This window comes from Gossypium hirsutum, chromosome D04, assembly GCF_007990345.1.
Source record: "Gossypium hirsutum isolate 1008001.06 chromosome D04, Gossypium_hirsutum_v2.1, whole genome shotgun sequence".
Lineage (NCBI taxonomy): Eukaryota > Viridiplantae > Streptophyta > Magnoliopsida > Malvales > Malvaceae > Gossypium > Gossypium hirsutum.
In genome coordinates this window covers 53,707,976-53,729,483 of record NC_053440.1, presented here as the reverse complement: position 1 = coordinate 53,729,483, position 21,508 = coordinate 53,707,976, and the positions used below count along the sequence as shown (strand labels likewise).

At 32.1% G+C, this 21,508-nt stretch overlaps 4 protein-coding genes across 6 annotated transcripts; 2 read left to right on the top strand and 2 right to left on the bottom strand.

Moving 5' to 3' along the window:
* The first annotated feature begins 220 nt into the window (after positions 1-220).
* On the top strand, positions 221-6,043 carry LOC107898922 (protein LNK1). Of its 3 annotated transcripts, none has more exons than XM_041090905.1 (9): positions 221-561; positions 1,107-1,223; positions 2,239-2,404; positions 2,471-2,858; positions 3,089-3,410; positions 3,819-4,529; positions 4,655-4,803; positions 5,252-5,387; positions 5,469-6,043. In XM_041090905.1, exons 2-9 carry the CDS (start codon positions 1,185-1,187, stop codon positions 5,580-5,582), a joined length of 2,025 nt encoding a protein of 674 aa, XP_040946839.1. In that variant the 5' UTR covers positions 221-561; positions 1,107-1,184; the 3' UTR covers positions 5,583-6,043. The 3 variants fall into 3 exon arrangements, with proteins under 3 accessions (XP_040946839.1, XP_016679984.2, XP_016679983.2); XM_016824495.2 differs by having other exon boundaries at positions 2,239-2,858; positions 3,089-3,249; positions 3,373-3,410; XM_016824494.2 differs by having other exon boundaries at positions 2,239-2,858.
* Positions 6,044-10,579: 4,536 nt separating this feature from the next.
* LOC107898921 (uncharacterized) lies at positions 10,580-12,791 on the bottom strand. The gene is made up of 4 exons (XM_016824493.2): positions 12,456-12,791; positions 12,039-12,165; positions 11,262-11,433; positions 10,580-11,081 (listed from the first exon to the last, which is right to left on the bottom strand). Exons 1-4 carry the CDS (start codon positions 12,678-12,680, stop codon positions 10,862-10,864), a joined length of 744 nt encoding a protein of 247 aa, XP_016679982.1. The 5' UTR covers positions 12,681-12,791; the 3' UTR covers positions 10,580-10,861.
* A 1,181-nt stretch (positions 12,792-13,972) lies between these two features.
* Positions 13,973-15,997, bottom strand: LOC107898920 (dihydroneopterin aldolase 2). Its single transcript, XM_016824492.2, has 3 exons — positions 15,860-15,997; positions 14,468-14,666; positions 13,973-14,376 (listed from the first exon to the last, which is right to left on the bottom strand). Exons 1-3 carry the CDS (start codon positions 15,876-15,878, stop codon positions 14,172-14,174), a joined length of 423 nt encoding a protein of 140 aa, XP_016679981.1. The 5' UTR covers positions 15,879-15,997; the 3' UTR covers positions 13,973-14,171.
* A 4,054-nt stretch (positions 15,998-20,051) lies between these two features.
* On the top strand, positions 20,052-21,205 carry LOC107898089 (peroxidase N1). The gene is made up of 3 exons (XM_016823637.2): positions 20,052-20,453; positions 20,531-20,696; positions 20,784-21,205. Exons 1-3 carry the CDS (start codon positions 20,052-20,054, stop codon positions 21,203-21,205), a joined length of 990 nt encoding a protein of 329 aa, XP_016679126.1.
* Positions 21,206-21,508: the final 303 nt, after the last annotated feature.

Genomic DNA, 21,508 nt, shown 5'->3' with positions numbered 1-21,508 from the left:
ATAAAAATAATAATAATAAATGTAGCAACGCAAACCACGTGAACGCCACATTTGAAAATTCTCCTCGCCAAGGTGGTCCCGGGACACGTGTCAAAATTATGGAAGCCAAAACCAACATGGACCAATCACCTCACGGAAACTGATCGGATCTCATCGCCCTACTCTCATCCACGAATTCTGATATCTACCCGCCGTTGTATTGATCTCCTTACCACGTGTCAACCTTAAACTCATCTCCCTTTAGGTTTTTTAACCTTTCGAGAAATATAATTAATAATAAAATATTCTTTAATCCCTGTTCAAAGAAAAAAAATACGATTTTTAAAAAAAAAATCGAGTGCTCTCTTTGTTCTCTAGAACTTCCCAGGAATCTCTTGGTTTAAATTTAGGGTAAAAAAGTTCGTACAGTTAACCCTGTGAATCAAACTTTGTACTCTGTGAATTTCGAAGCTTTCGTTTTAGTGAAGTTTTTGCCCTTTTATTGGAAGAAAATCAGTTTTTCTTTTTTCCTTCTTTGGAGTTTGGAGTATTTGATTTTCCGGTGAAAATCGTCTGTTTCAGGTGAGACTTTGTTACGATATTTTTATATGTTTTCATTTTTTTGTTGAAACTTATTTTTTTAGGTTATTTCCTTGGATTTTTGTCTTGATTGTTGATTTCTTTTTTCGTTTGGTTGCTGAGAAACTGCAGGAAATGAAACGGAATTTTAGATATTTTTAAAAAAAAATTGAGATGAAAGAAAAGAAACAAAGTAGTAAAAATCAATCTAAATTTGATGCAAATTTGCGCTTACTGATATTACTTTTTGCTGTTAATGTATTTTCTTCTAAATTCTTCTACCTTTTATTGACTAGAAAAAATGGTAAGGAAATAGATTTACGCTAGAAAATAATGGATATGAATGTTAGATTACTGTGTATTTACTGCTGAAAAAGGTTATGGATGCGGTTTGGTGCTTTAATGCTGAAAAGTAATTTAGTTATTGATTGATGTGATTCACAGCTTTTAGGTTTTAAACTTGATCATGTTACGCAAATTTGAAACTTAATTTCTGCTGAATGATTTTTTTTTCTAATTTATTGCGATTATTATGTTTTGTGTCTCAGAAAGCTAAACTAGGCACAAATAGTCTTCCATCGACATGACATCTAATCAAAATATTGGATTTGTGTTTACTGGTGGTTATGGATATGGAAGGCATGTCTGACTTGTACATGTATGAGGTAAGTTTCTTAGTGTACCTTTTAAGTTTATTCATTTACTTTCATTTTCTAGTGGTGAAGTGCTTCAATTTCAATAAAGCTTGTGGATGCAATATTTTCAGCTTGAGTTCTGGTTTTATTTTCAGTTGTTTACTGGATTTTATATGTCAACAGAACTTAAAAGTTTCATAGTGAGGATTACCGCCTCTTCTATTTTGATATTAGTGGATGGAGTTATTGAAAATTAGAGGGCGCGATAGATTTTATTGAACAAAGGATCTTAAGTACTTCAATTTGAAGATTTTTAGTTCCTTTATTTTCAGGTTTGCTGTAGCCTGTTTGACTTTGTTGATAATTAGGTTACTAGGGTTCAATTTGCTAATTATCTTTGTGATCTGGCTAGGTCTAAGTCATATTTAATGATTGTTGAATCTTGCTCTTTTCGTCGGAGATTGGACAATCTGATGAGTGTCATTTTACTCCCAAACTCATTTTTGTTCTTTTAGCTTAAATCGTTTTTGAATGATTTAATCCAAGCTTGTCAGCAGGAGCCTAGTATCTTCTTTATATTTTATGTTAGGAGAGTATTATCATTGCACCGAATAACTATTCCTGTCTTCTTCTTGGTGGGCTGTTCTGAATAAGATTTTATTCACTTTAAAGACTCGTTATGCTAACTTAATATTTTTTTTATATATTTCCAATTTTTGGTGCAAAAAAGGCAATTATTTAGTGCTATGGTAAAAATGTTGTGGTTGAAATGTGCAAGAGCACGGCTTAAGCAGAAGATTGCTTTATCAGAACTACTCGGGGTTTATGCTCATGGGATCATAATTGGATGGCTTTTCTTTTGAAGTATTGCTTTTCAGATTCATCTTGAGCCTCCTTAGCTACTTTAATGTTTTTGGTTGTATTACTATTTTAAGAATTGTGTTGTGCTAGTGAAGGGATGGAAAACCTATGACCCCTCTAATTTATTTTGAACTTCCTTTGGTGAAGAATGATTATTACTGAACTTGTATAATTGATGTTACAGCTTGAAGATAATGTTTGGGATGATTTTGGTGCTACCGATGATCATATAGTGCCTCATACTGCTGATGAATATGGAGGTAGAAAAAAACCACGATATGAAGTGCTTGGAGTTACTAGTGATGCTGATAGTAGGAAGAAATTTGGTATTTTGAGGGAGAAGGAGAAAGGCTTACATATTTTGACCAAGAACAGAATGTTAGAAAAGGATCCGTGGTCTCGCATTCATGATAAAGGCTTACATATTTTGACCAAGAACAGAATGTTAGAAAAGGATCCGTGGTCTCGCATTCATGATAGCTTGTTTCCCACTTCAGGTGATAATGACTCACTCAAAGATGGAACAAGCATGGCTTCTGATGATCCCAGGATGTCCAGCCATGGTCTTGAAACTGGAAATATAGATTCAGTTGGAAGTGACCTATGTGCCGATGATCCTATCTTGGTTGACAAGTGTGCCCCAGAGGACAATAATGATTACCATTTTCCACTAAATCACATAACTGCAGCTGATGATGATCTTAGGTTTTTCAATAATAATCACGAGGACAAAGAAAATAGTGATCTTTTATATTATGGTTGGGGAGACATTGGGAATTTTGAGGATGTTGACAGGATGTTCAGGTAGTTCTTGAAACCCCATCATTAATCATTTTTCATGCTATGCTTTACCATATAGAATGTGACACGTAGCTTCAGTAGGACCTTTCCGTTTGAGTATAATTTGAATATCTACATTTATAAAACCATAACTACCCACATGTATGTACATGCATCCAGTATGGATGAATGAATATGTGTAGGCTTACAAAATACTACTAATACTTTCTCAACCTTTCATATTTTTCTTGCAGAAGTTGTGATTCAACATTTGGGTTGGGGAGTCTCAGTAATGAAGATGATATGTGCTGGTTTTCATCTTCACAAGTGGCAGAAGGATCTCAAGGTGCATTGAAGGCTGATGCTAAACTGAATGGCTTACAAGAGTGCCCAACTTCTAGGTCAGCAAGTGCAGGTCTGGCAACTGTTGACTCCATCAAGAAAAGTGAATTTCTAAATGAAAAAATAACTTCTGTAAATATGAGCAGTGATAATGCTGGTCTTGCTCACTTGTCTTCTGTGCATGTACCCTATAAAGAATCTGAAAGTAAGGATGGGTCGACGCCCAGTGAGCAGGTTAGAAAAATCTTTCTTGTTTCTATATGATTGTTTTCTTCCTGATCTTTTGAGTTTCACATTTTGTTTTAGAATATTTAGTTATCTTGTCTATAGCACCTAGAAGTTGTCATCCTTCAAAAGTGTTTTAGGCACTTCTTCCTTTCTGAATATGAATTTAATGCTAGAATAAATTAAGGTCAGGAGTAGAAATATAACTATTGTGGCACTTCAAAGGAAAACGTTTCCTTCTATCATCATGAATTACTTTGTTTTTGTAGTGTATGTTCTATTTGATTTGGATAACAATCAACGTGATCCACTCTTTGGCTGGTTCAGAATGAAAGGATCATCGTTATAATTTTTCCTTAACGTATTGTTGCCACGTGGACTTTAATTATGTTGTTTTATTGCATTGCCAAATTACAGATCAGTCCACAAGAAAAGCATTCAAAGCAACATAGAGCGTCAGGAGAACGAAAAGATCAACATCTGGAAAATGGTGGTTCTTTTACCCAATATGGTAACATCAAGCAGTTTGCAGATGCAAAGCACCCCTTTAGCAATTCATCCTGTCAACTCTTCTCCTCCTTGGATTTTCAGCGGAGCAAACTAAACGATGGACCTGATTCTGTGAATTACAGACAGACAAATATTCCTTATATGCATCTCAGCTATAGTGGTTCTTTGAATCAAGTTTCAATCTGTCCAACTGTGTCTAGTGCCAAATCTGAAAATAATGGCCAATCATCTTCAAAAAATGAGTCATCTTATGCATCAAATAAGGTACATTCGATAGACAGTTCTCATGGTCCTTTGTTTGAGGCTCCTGCTATTATAACAAATGAGAAGAGGGGAAAGCCACATCGCCGACAAGATACAGAAATCCCACTTAACAGGAATGTCAAACAAGCAAAAATTGATACTCGGATGGCATTCTGTGATCCAGTTACTATTCAAAAGCAGGTCTGTCAGTCTGAACAGGATGAAGGTCATAGTGAAGTTGAAGGAGTTAGTGTAGGAAATCCAGCAGAACTAGATTCTTCAAATGTAAGGGAGAGCTCTTGTGAATTTTCTCCTTTTGATGAAGTCTCGCTAGAAGCAACTAGTTTTCGGCGGCTTCAACAAGTCATGGAAAAGGTGTAGTAGATGGAAAGGTTTTCTATGTGCAAGTTGCATGTGTTTTCATGTTGTGCATGTGCGTGTTCTCTTTGGTAATCCATAAAAATGGTAATTGATTAGGTTAAAACTCTGTGAATTTTCAGCTGGATATCAGGACAAAACTGTGCATACGGGATAGTTTGTATCGTTTGGCTAGGAGTGCCGAACAAAGGCATAATTGCACAAAAACAAAAAGTGGCATCAGTGATGGTAATGATGGAAGTGGTTCATCAGCGTCCGAAGAAACAAACAGGCATGTGTTCATTACTCGAAGGATTTGTTAGCACTTATCATCGTCACTGTTAGTTAAACTATAGCAGGTAGAAATAATTTTAGTATTTCAATGCTTTGGCTTCCCAGAGACCATAGATAATCCAATTATCTTGTGCGAAGGCACCCATAATTTGAAATTTGAACTATTGACCTCTCGGTTAAAAAGGCACTGGTAAAGAATTGAACCTCAAAACGTAATCGGTTTAGTTAGGATCTAATAGAAAATTTCAATCTTGAACATATTGCTAGAAGCTCTCTGGTTCACGTACATGAAATTTTATGAAGAAAAAACTTATAGAGGCAAACTTGGTAAGAATCTGCTTGGCTGTTCTAAGACTATTTGACTTTGCTTTTCCTTTCTTTTATCTTTGTTCTTAGTTAACTCGATCTTCCGAACAATTCTTAATTCTAAGTTTTGGTATATCCAGGTGCACTGGGTTTATGGATATGGAAACTGACACAAACCCTATAGATAGATCCATAGCACACCTACTATTTCACAGGCCTTCAGATCCATCTCAAAGGCCAGTTACTGATACTGCATTGTTGAAGTCTCATGGCAAGGTAAGCATTCCTTTATTGGCTATGGTTGTTCTTTCTATTTACTCGAAGAAAGTTCATGTTTTTAATGGATTGGGATGACAGATTCATGGCTCTATCACGAATCCACCTCTGATGATGCCTGAAAAACACATTGGCCACGAAGAAACTGATGCCGGTTCAGATAAAAAAGTGCCAACAAACAGTAACAGCAGGTAACTGGGAATTTATTAATATCTTTGTAAAATTTAATCTATTTGTTTATGATAATGCAAAATGGTGGTCGATGTGAGTCCAGCCAACACATACGATGCAGGTTCCTTCCCTGTTTTAGACCCTTTTTTTTATATCTTAGACACCCCATGGTCTTTTATTAGTCTGTGTTGTTATTAAATCCTTGTAACGGTTTTTGATAAGCTACTTCCGGTTTGCTTTTTCACAAATCAGCCTTCTTGTCACTAATCTCCCGGATTTTCTCGCTCTCTCTCTCTTTTTTTTTTCTTTTATTATAATAAATTTCCCCTTTCAAGATTACAAGTAGCCAACTAAGTTTTATCTTCATTGGCATCGTTGCTGTTGTAACATCTTGAAAGATGTAAGTTTAAACTCATGTAATAGCTTCCGCTTTAAGGATAGGGAGAGTTTATGGTTTAAGAATTATATAAAAGAAAGATTATACATGAAGCTATACTATATAGGCTATAATATTAAAAAAGCCCCATAAGTTATACTGCTTTATTTAAACAAGTTCTTGTATATGTATATGCATATGTATTCACACCAGAATAAGCTCTGTTTTTTTATTTTTATTTTTGTAGGAGCTTATTTAGGTATAAGTTAAAAGATTAAGGGCTTAGTTAGATGTACAAAAGGTATGAGGTTTTATCTAAATTAAATGATAAGGTTTAAGGCTTTTTTAATTATATCATGGTATGGAATTTATACTCCAAAGAAAAAGTAGTTGCAAAAACAACACTTCCTCATAAGAAAGATAATCAAAATTGTTACAATATTGGTGCGTCTGATTTGCCGAAGCTGACACTATGTTTTGTAATAAAATTTCGGGAATGAAAAATTATTATTTTATTTAATTCATATGGTTGGAATGTGCTCTTCATTTGTTTGGTTGATGGAATTTTAAATGATTTCAGAAGTAAATTTTACTAAAAAATTTTTGTTTTTATAAGTTCACCAACATTTTTTAGTCTTAGGCTTTCATAAAATTATATTGACTTGATAATTTTTTTTATTACACCTTGTATGAATTCAATTTAACAACAATTGAACCTAAATATGATGGTTTGTTTATTTATATAATTTATAAGAATTTGGTTTACCTTTAATATTAAAAGCTAAGCGAAACTCATCATATAAACTTCAAAGTCAATATTGTTTGGGGTACCCAATCAGTTTAGAAATTCTGTTTTTTTTTTTTTACAATTTAATTATAGTTCTGATCATATCTGTCTTTTTGAGATAATAATTAGAGTTATTCATAGCTCTTTCTCAATCTATGAATAAAAGGATAATGCATTTCATAGCACTTGAACCCACGTTCATCTACATTGACAACAATGTTCATACCAATTGAGCTAAGACTCAATTAATAAAAATACTATTTTTTTAATGAACCATCTAGATTTTTTTTAAAAAAATTGTTAATGTTTGTAGTAATTTGAGTTTTATTTGGTAATGCAAGCTATTATAGTGTTTTATTTAAGATAAATAAGAGAATTTTATTTCTAAAAATTAAAACCACCATATGAGTAAATTAGTAACTATGTTTAAGGGAAGGTCGAATGTGGTAATTATTCTTAAGTCAGGGTGTTCATGTTAGATTTTGAACTGGTAATTGTTTCAATATTAGAGATTGAAATTTTTTTGTCCAATTTAGAGATTGAACTTGAGAACTATCTTTACATTAGGATGTGATATTTTTTTTTGTCCAAGTTAATCCTTGAATTGTTTTGTCCCCAATTTGAGAATAATTGTCAAGTTCAGGCCTCAATACGAGAATAATTTTAGTTTAGAAATTAACTTAACAAATAAAAAAATGGGAACAATTGTCTAATTCAAGTTTCAATGTGGGAATAGTTGCTAAATTCGAATCTCAAATAATGATTTGACCCTTACGATTGAAAAAATAATCTCATAAAAGAATTAGTCAAATAGATTCAAGTTTGTGGTTTTGCCCAACATTAAAATTCAAAATTTGTATAAAAAATTCCTTTTTCCTAAGCACTCAACATTTTAAAAAAATCCGTAATGAACCGAGAAGTAGTATGAAGACAAAAAGTAATTTTGTCAAAAAAATTTAGATTTCATTCAGAATCTGAGATAACCTAACAAAGAGATCGTAATGATATCAAATCTTATATTATGATATCTTGACGCTATATAATTCACAGGACGACAAGAATATTGAAAATCTAAATATTATAATCTTATTTCAAAATGCAACATTATTAATGTAATACTCGATGAATCGACTATTTTCTATATATTATTCGTTATTGTATTTATTACAATATATTACTTTCTCACACGATTGCTTACTACATACCCAATATATTTTGTAAATGGATATTTCTAGTAAGATTTTGTGATTTAAAAAAAATTATCTCAATATTTATCATATTTCCACTCAAAATCCTACCAATTCTATAGAAAAGTCCAAACTATTAATCCATAATTACCCGTTTCCCAAAGACTCAAGTTTTATAACCCATTCATAGATTTTTCAAATTTTAACAAGTTTATTTTAAAACTCAAATCTTTAAGTTTATAAAACCCAATTCGAAGCTTTAAGATATTTTATTTTATATAATATGTTTAATTGAATTAGTATATAAATACACGAATTTAATTAAAAAATATAAAATTAAAGATATTTAAGTTTTATAATTTATTTTTTTTTAAAAACTATTGCTAAAACTTTCATGCAATATAGTCTTCATTCACCATTTAAAAATATTCTATGTATTTTTTAATTTTTTAAATTGAAAAGAATGTTTGGTAAATAAAAATAAAAACTTGTTTTCACATCAAAATATGTTCGTCATTTTTATATAAAAAAATCACTAGGTTTAAATAGATTCAAAGTAGTATAAGTAGATTATTTTCTATACAATATATATATATATATTTAAATTTATTAATTATATTTCATGTTGTATTCACTGTGTCTTCGATGTCTAAGAACATGTTTGATATGAAGGTAAAACTTAATTGTTAAATAATATAAACAAAAACGATATTACTCATTGACGAGATATGTAATTTTTTTTAATGAAAATGGTGCTTCGCTAGAAGAGTGTATATGTTTGGTTATTAATAAAATAATGCGTTTAGGACAATTGACTTTTAAAGTTACAAAATAATCATATAATTTATCTTTTTAATTTTTTAAAAATCTAAAACCGTTAAATACTTAACATGCAGCTGTTAGGTTAATGATTTATTATTTTAATATTTATGCTTAATACATATTATTTACATGTCATATAATAATTAAAAAGAAAGTATCCAATGCCGGTTGAGTTTTAGCTTGATTGATATGAGCATTGTTGTCAATGTAAGATGACTGGGGTTTGAGTGCGCTGAAGTGCATTATTCTCCTATTTATTAGTTGGGAAGGAGTTATGGCTTGGATTGGGTGTTTTTGTATCTGGGTTAATTTTTTAATTATTATATGAAATGGAAATGTTGTGTATTAAAAATATATGTAAAAGAAATAAAGTTATCAATTTATAGCCACATCAACTAATTATTAAGGACTTAAATAAAAAAAATAACTCAAGTGATTATTTTATAACTTTTTAAAATCAGGTGATTTAAAAAGAAAATTTTTAATAATTAGGTGACTATTTATGTAATTTATAGCTAGGACTAGTTCTTCGATGTTGCGGCTTGAAAAGTGTTATTAGTAAAAATACTACAGTAAAATACGGTAAAAAAATGTGATTGGTTAATTTTAGGTATCTAGAATTGCTGTAAAAGAATTGTGGTAAAAATGCTTTTTATTTTATTTTTTTATTTGGTGCCAATGAATAGATCCTATTTTTAGCTGCCATTGAGTTGACCCTGTTCTATAGCCAATCCCGATTGTTGATGCAGTGGATGCCTACTTCTCTTTGAAGCATTTGAATATCCCCCATTAAAGGCTGGTGTTGCTCCACTGAAGGCTGATTACTTCTCCACATTGTAAAAGTGGTGGTGTCGGCAGTAGTCCTTGGGCTAAACTTGTAGGCTCTGTGAACATTGGCTAAGAGGTGCATTATTCAGGATCTCTGTATTTCTGAAACCAAGGCCTCCATATGAGACGTGTCCCAATTACACACATGCAATTTCCATTGATCCAAGCTATGTCCCTATCAGAAGCATTGCAGTATATGATCGATTTTATCGATGATGCACTTTGGTGCCTTAAAAAGCAAGAAAATAGGTAAATAAGAATAGAGGATAAGATTGATCGGATTAGTGTACGTCTTTCACCACTTAAATTGAAGGTGGAAAGTTAAAATATTTATTTCAGATATTCTATTAAAAAGTTTATATCATATCTAAATAATTTAATAAAATTTTACATGAAATAAAAAATTTATATACCTCTTGAATGATTAATATAAATTATTAAATTATTTATAAAATTAATGATACATTGAATATTTTTAAAATTATAAAATAAAACTAATATAAAAGTATTTCGATAATGCATAAATTTCCGACATTTTGAAAGCACTTTACCAAGTATTTTACATTGCTTTTGGGATTAAAAAAAAAAATTTGAAACAAAAAAAAAAAGATAAAATAACCCCATAATCATAGGGCAAAACTTGAATATAATTGTTGCCACCACTTAAATACACAATCCTACCTTAATATAGCTAAGCCATTTAAAAATAAAAATCCTTAAAAATTTGATTTCGTATATTAGAAAAGCTTTGTAGCCAGTTAAGTATTAACTCTATTATACATAATCTTAGATTTAGTATTAAACTCTATAGTCAATTGAGTCTTAATTCTATTAGCACGAACATTGATGTCAGTAAAGCTATAAGTAATTCTAAGTATTGTATAAAAGAAAAATATCAAAACATATTTCGAGATTGTTAAAAATTATATAAATTAAGCGCCTGTACTCCACTTCGACTCGCAAGGCACAAAGTTGTTCAAAACATATAAAAAAAACCACCAAGAAAAAGCTGACCAAAACATTAAGCAACAACCCGACCAAAACCACTATAGAAAGAACCAAAGCCCTGGTCGAAACATTGTTAGATCTCAGCTCAACTGCGAAAAACAAGTAAAACACAGTACATAATTTAAACAAAAACAAGTTAGCTATGGTACATCACATTTCGGTACAAAGCTCAATATACCTACAACACAATTCATCAACGAATTCAATGTTCCCAAACAACTGATGGTGTTCATGAACTATATCGGTTGCATAATCCAGTAAACTCTAAAACACCAACATTTTCCGGAAAATCCAACTAGTCAAATTGTTGCCTGAGCTGCATCTCTGTTTCACTCTTCCAGGTTGCATGAGATGACTGACCCTTCATTCTCTTACTTTTCTCTTTGTCTTTGATAGTTGACCCCTTCTTCTTGGAGTCTTTATCGGCATCTGCAAGAGGACGATCTCCACACACCGGACAGACCATTCCTCTAGCACTGGAGTACGTCTTTGGTATTCCGCATTGTAGGCACATCCTATATAACAACGATAGGCTAAGATGAAATGCCGACAAAATTTATATAGAAAGAACTCTTTACCAGTGCATCTAATGTTAGACTCAAGCCTAAATAAACTACTGCTCAATGCGGGGTACAAGAAAGAAAACAACAGTAAAAGACCAGTCTGGATTTATGCTGAAAACAATTACGATGTACCTCAAGAGCTCTGCAGCATCTTCCGCATTTGGATTTGTTGCAGATGTGACCCTCTTTGCTCCATCCTGTTTGGTGCTTGGAACTCCTGAAGCAGGAGGCTTGCTACCCTCGATATCACTTCTTACTCGCTCATGGATTCCAACAAGCTGAGCTTTTGCTTCTACCACAGCACCTTTAAACAATGGCAACGGAAATTATAATTAGGTTAGAGATAGGTTGATTAACCCTTAATACCAATAAACATAACGACGGCAACAGAATCTTAATGTAAAATTTTGAAGACCAATGAACAACCAGATGCAAAGTGCCTTCAACACTATAGCTTAGAGAAGAGTATGGTTTAAACTTCAAATTGCTTAAAGAAGTATCACTTAAAGTTACAAGAACGAAAAGTAATATCTACAGTAGAGGCTAACGAACAGAATTGAGCATTGGAAAACCCAACAAATTAATCCATCGACCTTGTTCCACGCCAGAACTGTCAAAATGTAGCATCAACTTTAATCGAACATTTCAATTAATCAAAATCCTGAAGCTAACCACAGGCACCAAAGGAGAAAGATCTAATAGGAAACTTTGCTCTTCTACTCTCAAGGTTCTAACTTGTTACAAACAGCCTTTTTCACCATTTTTAATTAAAATACATATCATAATCAATTAAAGTTCAAAAAACCCTCAGTTGACAAAATAAACACAATAATTGTAAACCATTTGAGCCCATATCTTAAGTAGAGATTTGCAAATAAACTTTGAAAAGGGGAATAGATTGAAAAATACCAGAAGGCCTATCCTTCTTATCTTTGAAATCCTTCCGGTCACTGCGCCTTCCTTGCTGTTGGGCAGCATCACCTGCTGAAATCGGTTCCTCAACCGCATGGTTTAAAAACTCTGGTGGCCCTGAAACCTCCAGAAACCAACAAGAGAACAAGTACACTAACAAAATTAGAAAAACCCTAATTCCATCACCATCAATTTGACCACTTCAGTAACATAGAAAAGGGGAAAAAAGAAGAAGAGCATTTTAAACCTAATTTCAGTTGGTGAGAAAGAAATACTACAACAAAAAAAGCTTTTAATTTTATTTCACAAAAATCTCGATCTTACTTTTTCTTCAAAATTCAGAATTTTCCTACACATTACTAGCAAAGGTTTTATTTGCCAAGAGATTACGGGCCCAAAAAATAAGTTTTATACCTGCGAAAAAGCGTCGAATGCAGAAGGAAGATCGGATTTACGGGAGGAATCGGGGAAATCAAAGACGGAGGAGTCATATCGCTTGGGAGCGGCGGAATGGTTTTTAATACCACCGCCGCCGCCGTAGTCGTCGTCGTCGGAAGAGTCGTCATAATGAATATGGTCGGGCTCAGCCGTTTCTTCATCTTCGGCTGAAGAATAGCCTTGAAGGAGAGAGAGGCTCATTGCCCTCTTTCTAGTTCAATAGTATAAGGATTTCTTTTGCACCGGCAATGCTTTTTGCCTTTTATATTTATTACCCTTTTTCTCCCAAATCATATTCAAAATTGCTGCTTTAAAAATGGGTAAATTACAAATTTAATCACTTATATATGGTTTAAATTATATTTTGAATACCAAATTTTAAAAATTTACAATATGATCACTAATGTTATTAAAAGTTACAATATGATTACTAATATTACATTTTAACAACATAACAACAAGCTGATGTGAGATGTTATATCAGCATTTTAGATAAAAAAAAAGTTTAGGTTAAATTGCACAATTATTTCTTATACATTTTCTTTTTCTTTTTGAGGAACTTGATTCTACTAGTTTTGATTTTTTTTATAATTTTTATAAATTTTTTCCTTAATTATTATTAAATTAAATTAAAAATAAATAATTTAATCGATTCAATCACCAAATTCTTATAACATTGTATAAAAAACTGCATCCAAGAACTTTAAACTCGTGGCCCATTTCTTTCGCCACTTAATCTAATTGGGTTCCTTTACAACACATTTGGCAAAGTATATCCTTGACCCTTAACCCTTAGGTTCACTTGAGATCTTTTTCGTGGGAAGGTTAGTGAGTACAACTCATAATGGGTCGGGTCATTCGTCAAAGTTTAAAGGTTCACTTGAAATGTGGGAGAGTTTGAACAAAAATTTAAGTTCGAAAAATGGGTTTGAACAAAAAATAAAACCTATTTTTTAAACGAGCTGAGCCTCATGTAGAATTTTTTGGCTTGAGCCTAACCCGACCCAGCCCAAATGAATTGTTTTGCTACCAATGTGCTGCTGTTTTACTACCACTCATTATATTGCTATTATTTTATTATTATTATTATTTGAATATTGTATGAGTCTTGTTATGTAATAAATTAAGTTACAACTATCTTAGTGTTATTTAAGTATTTTCAATTTGTTCAAAATACTTATTTTAATGTTTTTAGTATATTTGATTTATTATATTTTAAAATTTATTTTTATATAAAAGATAATCTAAAATTATTAATACAAGCAAATTGAGTCAGGTTCAGATTTATCATTTTTAATCTAGACCAAGCTTAGGTAAAAATTTAGACCCATTTTTAAATCGTAGATAATGGACTTAAAATTTTAAGTCGACCTGAACCCAATCCAAGTCATAATCAAGTATATTAGCGAGTGATTGATAGAGATGGCAAACATGTTCCATTAAGACGTGAAAAAAATGACAAGAATGTGCCAAAAATCCACAACACAAAATTATTAGCATATCAAACTTTATAATATAAAAGAAATATACAAATACACCAGTTGTCAAGATGTAGTGACGAAAAACCCTAGAGCCGGGCCAGACCATACCAGGCATTGATGAAGATGATACATTCGTACATACACTCATTCATGCATACATATGTGCAAGCATACATACATGCATGTGTGTCTATATATACGTACATGATGGTCAATTAGAAACATCAATGCTTCTATATCTTATAATCTCAACGCCAAGGTAGTCAAGAGAACCGTGAACAGCAACATGAGGCTTACCAACTTTCACTCTAACAGCCGATATTTGAGAGTGATTTGTAAAGATTTTTGATGCAACAATTTGAGCCACTGATTCCAAAAGATCACGAGATTGCCCTTCCACAACTTCCTTCACTATACTATTATGTAAGTAGCCAAAAATCAAATTATCAAATCAAAACATAAGCTAAAAGATTCATGCAATGTTTTTAAACATCTTCGATTACTCACCGGTAAATATCAGTGTAGCTAATGGTATCAGATAAAAGGTCGGATTTACCGGCATTCCGAAGATCCATCCAGGCATCTACATCAACCAAGAACTTCTGACCCAGTTTTTTTTCTTCAGACTTTACCCCATGGAAACCATGAAATTTCAAGCCCCTCAATATGAGTTTATCTCCTGTTGGTATCCCATTTCCAGTTGTCTCTGTTACATATCATTTTCTATTAGCTATTATGCTTCAGGGGCTAAAAAGATAACAAGCAACAAAAACATCAAAAAGAAATAATCATATTGGTTCATAAATTAGTCACCCATTGGGGCATTGAATTTCATTGTTTTTGCCCCAAATGCGCTTAAAGAAAATTGTTTGAGCTTTTTATATTGTTGAAGTATTGTCTAACAAATATATGGATATAAGTATAGAGATATGACCGTCTAAAAAGGTCCAAACACATAGAAAAACTTTTAAAAGTCGAATATATAGGCATGATCCACACAAGGAAATAGAACTACGCTATTATAAACCAGCAAAAGTACTCCTATACTAGGAGTTGATCATGCATCATCGTGTACCATGTAGAAGATTCTTTGACGAAGAGAGGAAGAGCCAATAAATGTCTTCTATAGAAGATTTTTCGGTGTGGTGAAAGTTACGTGAATGACACATAACGTGAAGGAGATAGTCTTGACAAAGAGTGTTCTAAACACGAGTTGTTCCAAACATGAGTTATTCTACTAAACAACAGGGGTTTGAACATAAACAAAATTGAATACCAGTTGTTCTTTAACACACAATGTACGAAACACGAGCAGATTTGAACAAAACTTTTCTAGTGAAATAACTTTCAGTAAAATGACATGGTTACTTGTTTTGGGTTGTTTTTGCTATTATTTTCAGAAGTGTAATTTCATGTAAAACAACCAACAAAATAAACCTCAATATGTAAACACAGACATACTCATCATCAATAGAAATTTGTATCAAGGTTATAATATACCAAAGGTCTCTGTACTCTTTGTAAATTTAGAATTTAATCCTTATACTTTTCAGATTTCAAAATTCAAGTTCAACCATTAACCAAACAAAATAACAGTGTTAACAATTGGACCTAAATTTTGAAATCGTATAAGGACTAATTTTCAAATCTATGAAAAGTACAGAACCTATACCATATTTTAACCTTGTATCAATGTACCCAAAAGATTAATATACCATATTAAACAAAATTTCTCAGAATCTGAGTAAAAAGACTAAACCCCATCTGTTTACTACTACATAATAAAGCTAAATTTCTAAAGACCCAATACTGATTTACAAGCAAACACTCCGTACGTAGTATAAAACGAAATAAAGCAACAGTAGATCAGAGATAAAGAAATAAATAAAAAGCTCTTACCGCAACTGGATGCAGCCATTGCAGTGCGGCTGTTTCCCAAACGTGAAATTGCAGAGAAATGGGAGATTGAAAATAATGGAGAAGTTGATAGGAAAATATATGATCAGGTTACAAGAAAATGGGCCAATTCTCCAATTCAGTTTGTTTAGATTTTTATGGCCCAAATTAATAGTCCAATAAAAAATCAGCCCAAATTAACAATTAACTAAAATAAATAATAATTAATCGTTGTTGTTTTATAAGGTTAATCCATTTTATCAGTAATATTTTTATTTGTTGACTAATAAATGAATTAATTAAATTTATGCTTCGGAAATAACTTCAAGATAAAGATATTGGATGCTACGACACATTCTTAGAAAAGCTAATCATGCTGTTGATCGAATTTCTAAGATGATTCCGACTGATTCGGAAGGGGTACAAATTCCGACAAGAGCTCCTTTGGAGTTAATTGAGATTCTTGATAGTGAAAGTCTAGTTGACATTGTCAACATAGGTTAACTCTTTATGGTATTAGTTTTTTTCAAAGAAAAAAAAAGAAGAAAAGATTTGGATGTAAAAAAAGAGGGGCTTAAATTTATGGGTAAATTTTCTAGTTGGCCGCTCAATTTTTAAAGTGGTTTCATTTTGATTACTTAAAATGAAATCTTTGCAATTTCATCACTTAATTTTTAAGACACTTTCATTTTGGTCACCCAATTGTTTAATCTCTAAAGACGGTTAACTACAGAGGCCATATTATGTTTACACTTTTATTTTGATCACTTCCATTTTTGTCACCCAAAAACCCAAACGTTGTGAATGAGATTTTTTTAAATTATACATTTTAATAGGAAAAGTCTCTTAATTGTTATTCAAGCTATAATTTAAATTTTAAAATATTTTAATTAAATTCTCAAAGTATTAATATTATGTCAATTAGTTCCTTCCGTTAGTCTAACTATCAAGCATTTTAACCCCCAAAGGTTTTATGCATTTCTGCCCCTAAAACAATTTCTTGTTTCGCTCTTGGCTTTAGTTACAATCATTTTCTTTCATTCCTCTTGTTCAAAGAAAGATTGTAAGATTGTCTTTCCCTCTTCACTTTCTTCATTATGTATCCTCAATCTGATCCTTCCATTAATGAAGCCATTAGCTTAGGTGCTACATGTCAGCTTAGATTTGACGTAAAACATATTCAAAATATGTGGATCAAATTGTAAACATGTGTGTACCTACAACATAGACACTTGGATTTTACATGTTAAAAAAGAAATAACTCTCCTAAATTTAATTGATCACACTGCTTCCTATTTATTTAGCATATCAAATTCAAGTTGATCATGTGATAGGGTGCATACATATTTACAATTTTATCCATGTGTTTTAATATGCTTTTACATTATATTCAAATTATTATTCAAAACCTAATTTGACAAAAAGACTTGATTGATACAACACTGATACTTTGAGAAACATGGATTAAATCTGAATATAAAATAAATAATGGAAATTAAATAAAAATAAAACACAACAAAAAGAAGTATAACAAAATTAAAACTGAACAAATCAATAAGACAGAAACTCCAATTTCAGGCGCAATTTTGCCACCGGTTTTGAACAATAGATTTTCTCTTCCAATTGATAAGTCAATTATAATGATTGAGGAACAACCTCAAACCACCAAGCCTTTCATATGTTAATTAATTGTGGGAATAAACCGTCAATTAACCCTTAACAAGTGAACAACCCAGCAATTAACTCTTAACAAGAAAATAACCTTGAAATTAGCTTCCACAATTTATTTCCTTGGCAGCCTTGCAAACCAGAAAGACATAGCTTAAATCAATGGCCACAACAGCGCGGGTTGTTTAAACTTGATCATTAACTCCCTTGATGGATCCAACGACTTCCTTAATTGGTCACATCAATTTATTCTTCGGTAGACCGAATACAACAATTACTGATCATATTGATTCACCAATTGTATGCTGTCCAACATTGAATTAAAGGCCCGTCTTTTTGATTTGATGCTAAAATAAAGTTGTAATACGACTGAGTCTATCTCTTAAATAAAAAAAAAGTAATGAATATCAAAGTGGAGAGAAGAAATACAATTTCAAAACCTCACAATTCAAATACCAAATAAATTACCGACTTAACTACTCATAATTTAAACAAGAAGGAAACAAAATAACTGAAAAGTTTGAATCAAAATAAAATAGAAAAAACTAAACAATAGTAATGGCCATCAAGCGTTACTAATAATAACAAAGGATAAATATCAAAATTATACATGAACTTTAGTCTAATATGTAATTTAATATATAAATTTTGATATGGTGTAATCATATACCTGAAAATTGAACTGTGGTTCATATGTATACATGAAACTTTGACTTTAATTCAATTGTACATATTTAAAGAAAATGAATACATACATTTATTTTTATATTGGATTAATATAATTGTTTGTGTATACAATATATCAACGTAAAACGATGCTAATTTAATAATATTGTTAGTGATTTGTGAAAATTGAATAAAATCAAAATTCTATTTATATAATCGCATGATACCGAAGTTCATGAATGACATTACAAGTTAGATCGAAATTATTTGTAGTTTAGATATTTATCCTTAATAATAATAATAATAATAATAACCTAAACCTCAAATTATGGGAGTCTCATGAGTCACGCCTCCCTTTATTTTAATGCTAAACAAAGCAAACCCTAAAAATAAATTCAAAGTATAAAATAAAGAAATTTAAGAAAATTTTTTCTTACTCCCACTGATAAATCTACTTTAATTCTAATCCCTCTTTTAAACAAATATCTTTGTCAAATGTTCCATGCAACCTACACTTCAACTTGTTTTCTCACACCTTCGACAGTTATTGTATTAACAAAACTCATATCTAAATTAATTAAAATAAATAGTAAAACTATGTCAATTAAGCACATTATCTAATTATCGAAATCAATTTTTGTTATTTACAAAAGTAAACGGTCTCGGATAATGGATATTTTTGAGAATTAATATCTATATCTCCTCGAAATCTGTTACAAATAACAATTAGAAACTAAATTCAGTTGACTTTATTTCTAATGATGTGGCATTATAAAACTAAATTCAATTAATTTTATTTTTAATAAAGTGACATCATAGTCGAAACTTAGTTAAAGCGGTGGTTAAAATTTTTGTAGGTAACACAAATTCAAACTTTTTTATCCCTCTTCTTCTCATCTAGTTATTGTAATGATAATTCACTAATAATAATGTATAAAATTACATATATTTTTTTTATATGACATAGAATTATATATCAATGCTATCATATATTAATCCTTCTTAACTTAGAATTTGTTTTCTAGTCTCAATTTCGACATTTGAATGTCCCTCATAACTAGTTTAAATTGATAGGACATGAGGATTAGGGATGTAAATGAGATATTGGTGCTCACAAACGACTCGAAAAAATTTAAACTCAGTTCGGTAATTATCGAGCCAAGTTCGAGCTCAAGTAGCTAAAACTATCATCCAAGCCGAATTCGAACTTAGTAAAACTTGAATCAAATGACTTGCGAGCCTTATCGAGCTTTTCATATTTTTATATTATTAAATTACATAATTACTTTTAATATGTATTATTAACCTTAAACTCGAGTTCGAGTTCGAGGGTTAAGTACAAAGATTGGTAAACGCCTTGGCATTAACCCTAAGCAATGAAAGTCCAAGACAAATCGCTAAAGAAAGCTGTACTGGACATCCTCCAAGATTCATATTAAACCTATCATCTTCAATTCGCACAAGCTCCTTGAAAACCTTTTCTTCATTTTCGATAACCCGTGAATTAATACCAAATAACTATAAATCTAATATTCCATTCATATATAGTTGTATAGATATTGTAAAGCAAGGCCTTTACTAATGAATAAAATTAGTAGCACAGTATTTGGTTGACGATGACTTTGTTCTAATTGTAAGAAACAAGGAGCATGCATTAAACACGGAGCGTGCATCAAACAAAGAGCATGCATGATGCATGCAAGTTGATATATATATATATATATGTATGTGTATATGGTTTTGCCTTTTTCTTATGCCTATAAATACTGCATTCACAATTGCCAATCCACAGTCACAATTCGCAAGCCTTGATTAGAACACTGTCCCTTAATTCTTCTATTTCTTTGCTTAATTTACAACAATGGAGGACAATTGTTTCAATCAAACAGTCTTCTTAGTTACCCTATTGCTAGCCATAGCTGCCAGCTCGGTGAGAGGCCATAGCACTCGAGTCGGGTTCTACTCGAGCACATGTCCTCGAGCTGAGTCCATCATAAAGTCGACCGTCGAATCTCATTTCAAGTTGGATCCGACTATAGCTCCGGGATTGCTCCGTATGCACTTCCATGACTGCTTCGTACGAGGATGCGATGCTTCCATCCTTATCGATGGGCCTAATGCTGAGAAAACCGCACCGGCAAGCCAGTTCTTGAAAGGATACAAAGTCATCGATGATGCCAAGTTTCAACTCGAATGTGAATGCCCCGGAGTTGTTTCGTGCGCCGATATTCTAGCCCTTGCTGCTCGTGATTCCGTAGTTCTGGTAATTATATATATTTTACGATTCTTTTGGCTAGTCGGTGAGAATGTCGTCGTTTTGAATTCGTGTCATTTTTACAGACTAAGGGAACTAGTTGGGCAGTTCCTACAGGGCGTAGAGATGGAACAGTTTCAAATGCATCTGATACTGATGGCAATATGCCAGGCTTCCAGGATACCATAGATGTGCTAAAGCAAAAATTTGCAGCAAAGGGTCTCAACACTCGAGATCTTGTCACCCTTGTTGGTAAACATTTTATTACAATCTGGCTCGATTTACCCAACGCTACCGTAGATACTCAATTTTGATTACTAATATTTAATCTGTTATTAGGAGCACACACAATCGGTACCGCTGCCTGCGAAGTCTTCAGCTACAGGCTTTACAACTTCACTTCAACAGGAGCCGATCCTTCGATAAATCCCGCATTCGTTTCCCACCTTCAAGCACTTTGCCCTCAGAACCGTGACGGGTCAAGGCAGATCGCACTCGACACTGGCAGCGCTGACAGATTCGACACTTCTTTCTTTGCAAACTTGAGGGAGGGCAAGGGAATACTTGAATCCGATCAAAGATTATGGACTGACGATTTGACCAAGAGATTTGTGCAACGTTTCTTGGAGGTTAGAGGGTCGCTTGGATTAAGCTTCAACGTTGAGTTTGGGAAATCCATGGTGAAGATGAGCAACATTGAAGTGAAGACTGGAACTATGGGAGAAATCCGCAAAGTTTGTTCTAAAGTTAACGAGTACTGAACCACTTATGTATGCATGTATGTATGTTTTTACCAGCTTAGCTGATAAAAATTACACCATTTTCAAGATTAAAAATAATCTTATTTAGATATAAGGTATTATATATATACAAAATTGACTGATCTGTTTAAGTTGTCACTGAATTGTATAATAAATGGAACAAAAGGTACCCTTCTCTTTTTTTTTTATCTAATTAACTAATTTGATAAATTTTAGTCTCTATGCTTTTCCAATTTTAAATTTTTAGTCTTAATTCAAACAGTAGCAATTAATTTCATTTGGTCAACTTTAATTACTAATATT

Bases quoted from the DNA above. Each gene is read 5' to 3' on its own strand.
- LOC107898922 (XM_016824494.2), top strand. From the start codon at position 1,185: ATGGATATGGAAGGCATGTCTGACTTGTACATGTATGAG. The intron at 1,224-2,238 runs GTAAGTTTCTTA...TTGATGTTACAG, and splicing joins CTGACTTGTACATGTATGAG to CTTGAAGATAATGTTTGGGA. The intron at 3,411-3,818 runs GTTAGAAAAATC...GCCAAATTACAG, and splicing joins GGTCGACGCCCAGTGAGCAG to ATCAGTCCACAAGAAAAGCA.
- LOC107898921 (XM_016824493.2), bottom strand. From the start codon at position 12,680: ATGAGCCTCTCTCTCCTTCAAGGCTATTCTTCAGCCGAAGATGAAGAA. The intron at 12,166-12,455 runs GTATAAAACTTA...TGGTTTCTGGAG, and splicing joins CATTCGACGCTTTTTCGCAG to GTTTCAGGGCCACCAGAGTT. The intron at 11,082-11,261 runs GTACATCGTAAT...GTTGTTATATAG, and splicing joins GATGCTGCAGAGCTCTTGAG to GATGTGCCTACAATGCGGAA.
- LOC107898920 (XM_016824492.2), bottom strand. The intron at 14,377-14,467 runs GTGAGTAATCGA...CTTACATAATAG, and splicing joins AGCTACACTGATATTTACCG to TATAGTGAAGGAAGTTGTGG.
- LOC107898089 (XM_016823637.2), top strand. From the start codon at position 20,052: ATGGAGGACAATTGTTTCAATCAAACAGTCTTCTTAGTTACCCTATTG. The intron at 20,454-20,530 runs GTAATTATATAT...TCATTTTTACAG, and splicing joins CTCGTGATTCCGTAGTTCTG to ACTAAGGGAACTAGTTGGGC. The intron at 20,697-20,783 runs GTAAACATTTTA...ATCTGTTATTAG, and splicing joins AGATCTTGTCACCCTTGTTG to GAGCACACACAATCGGTACC.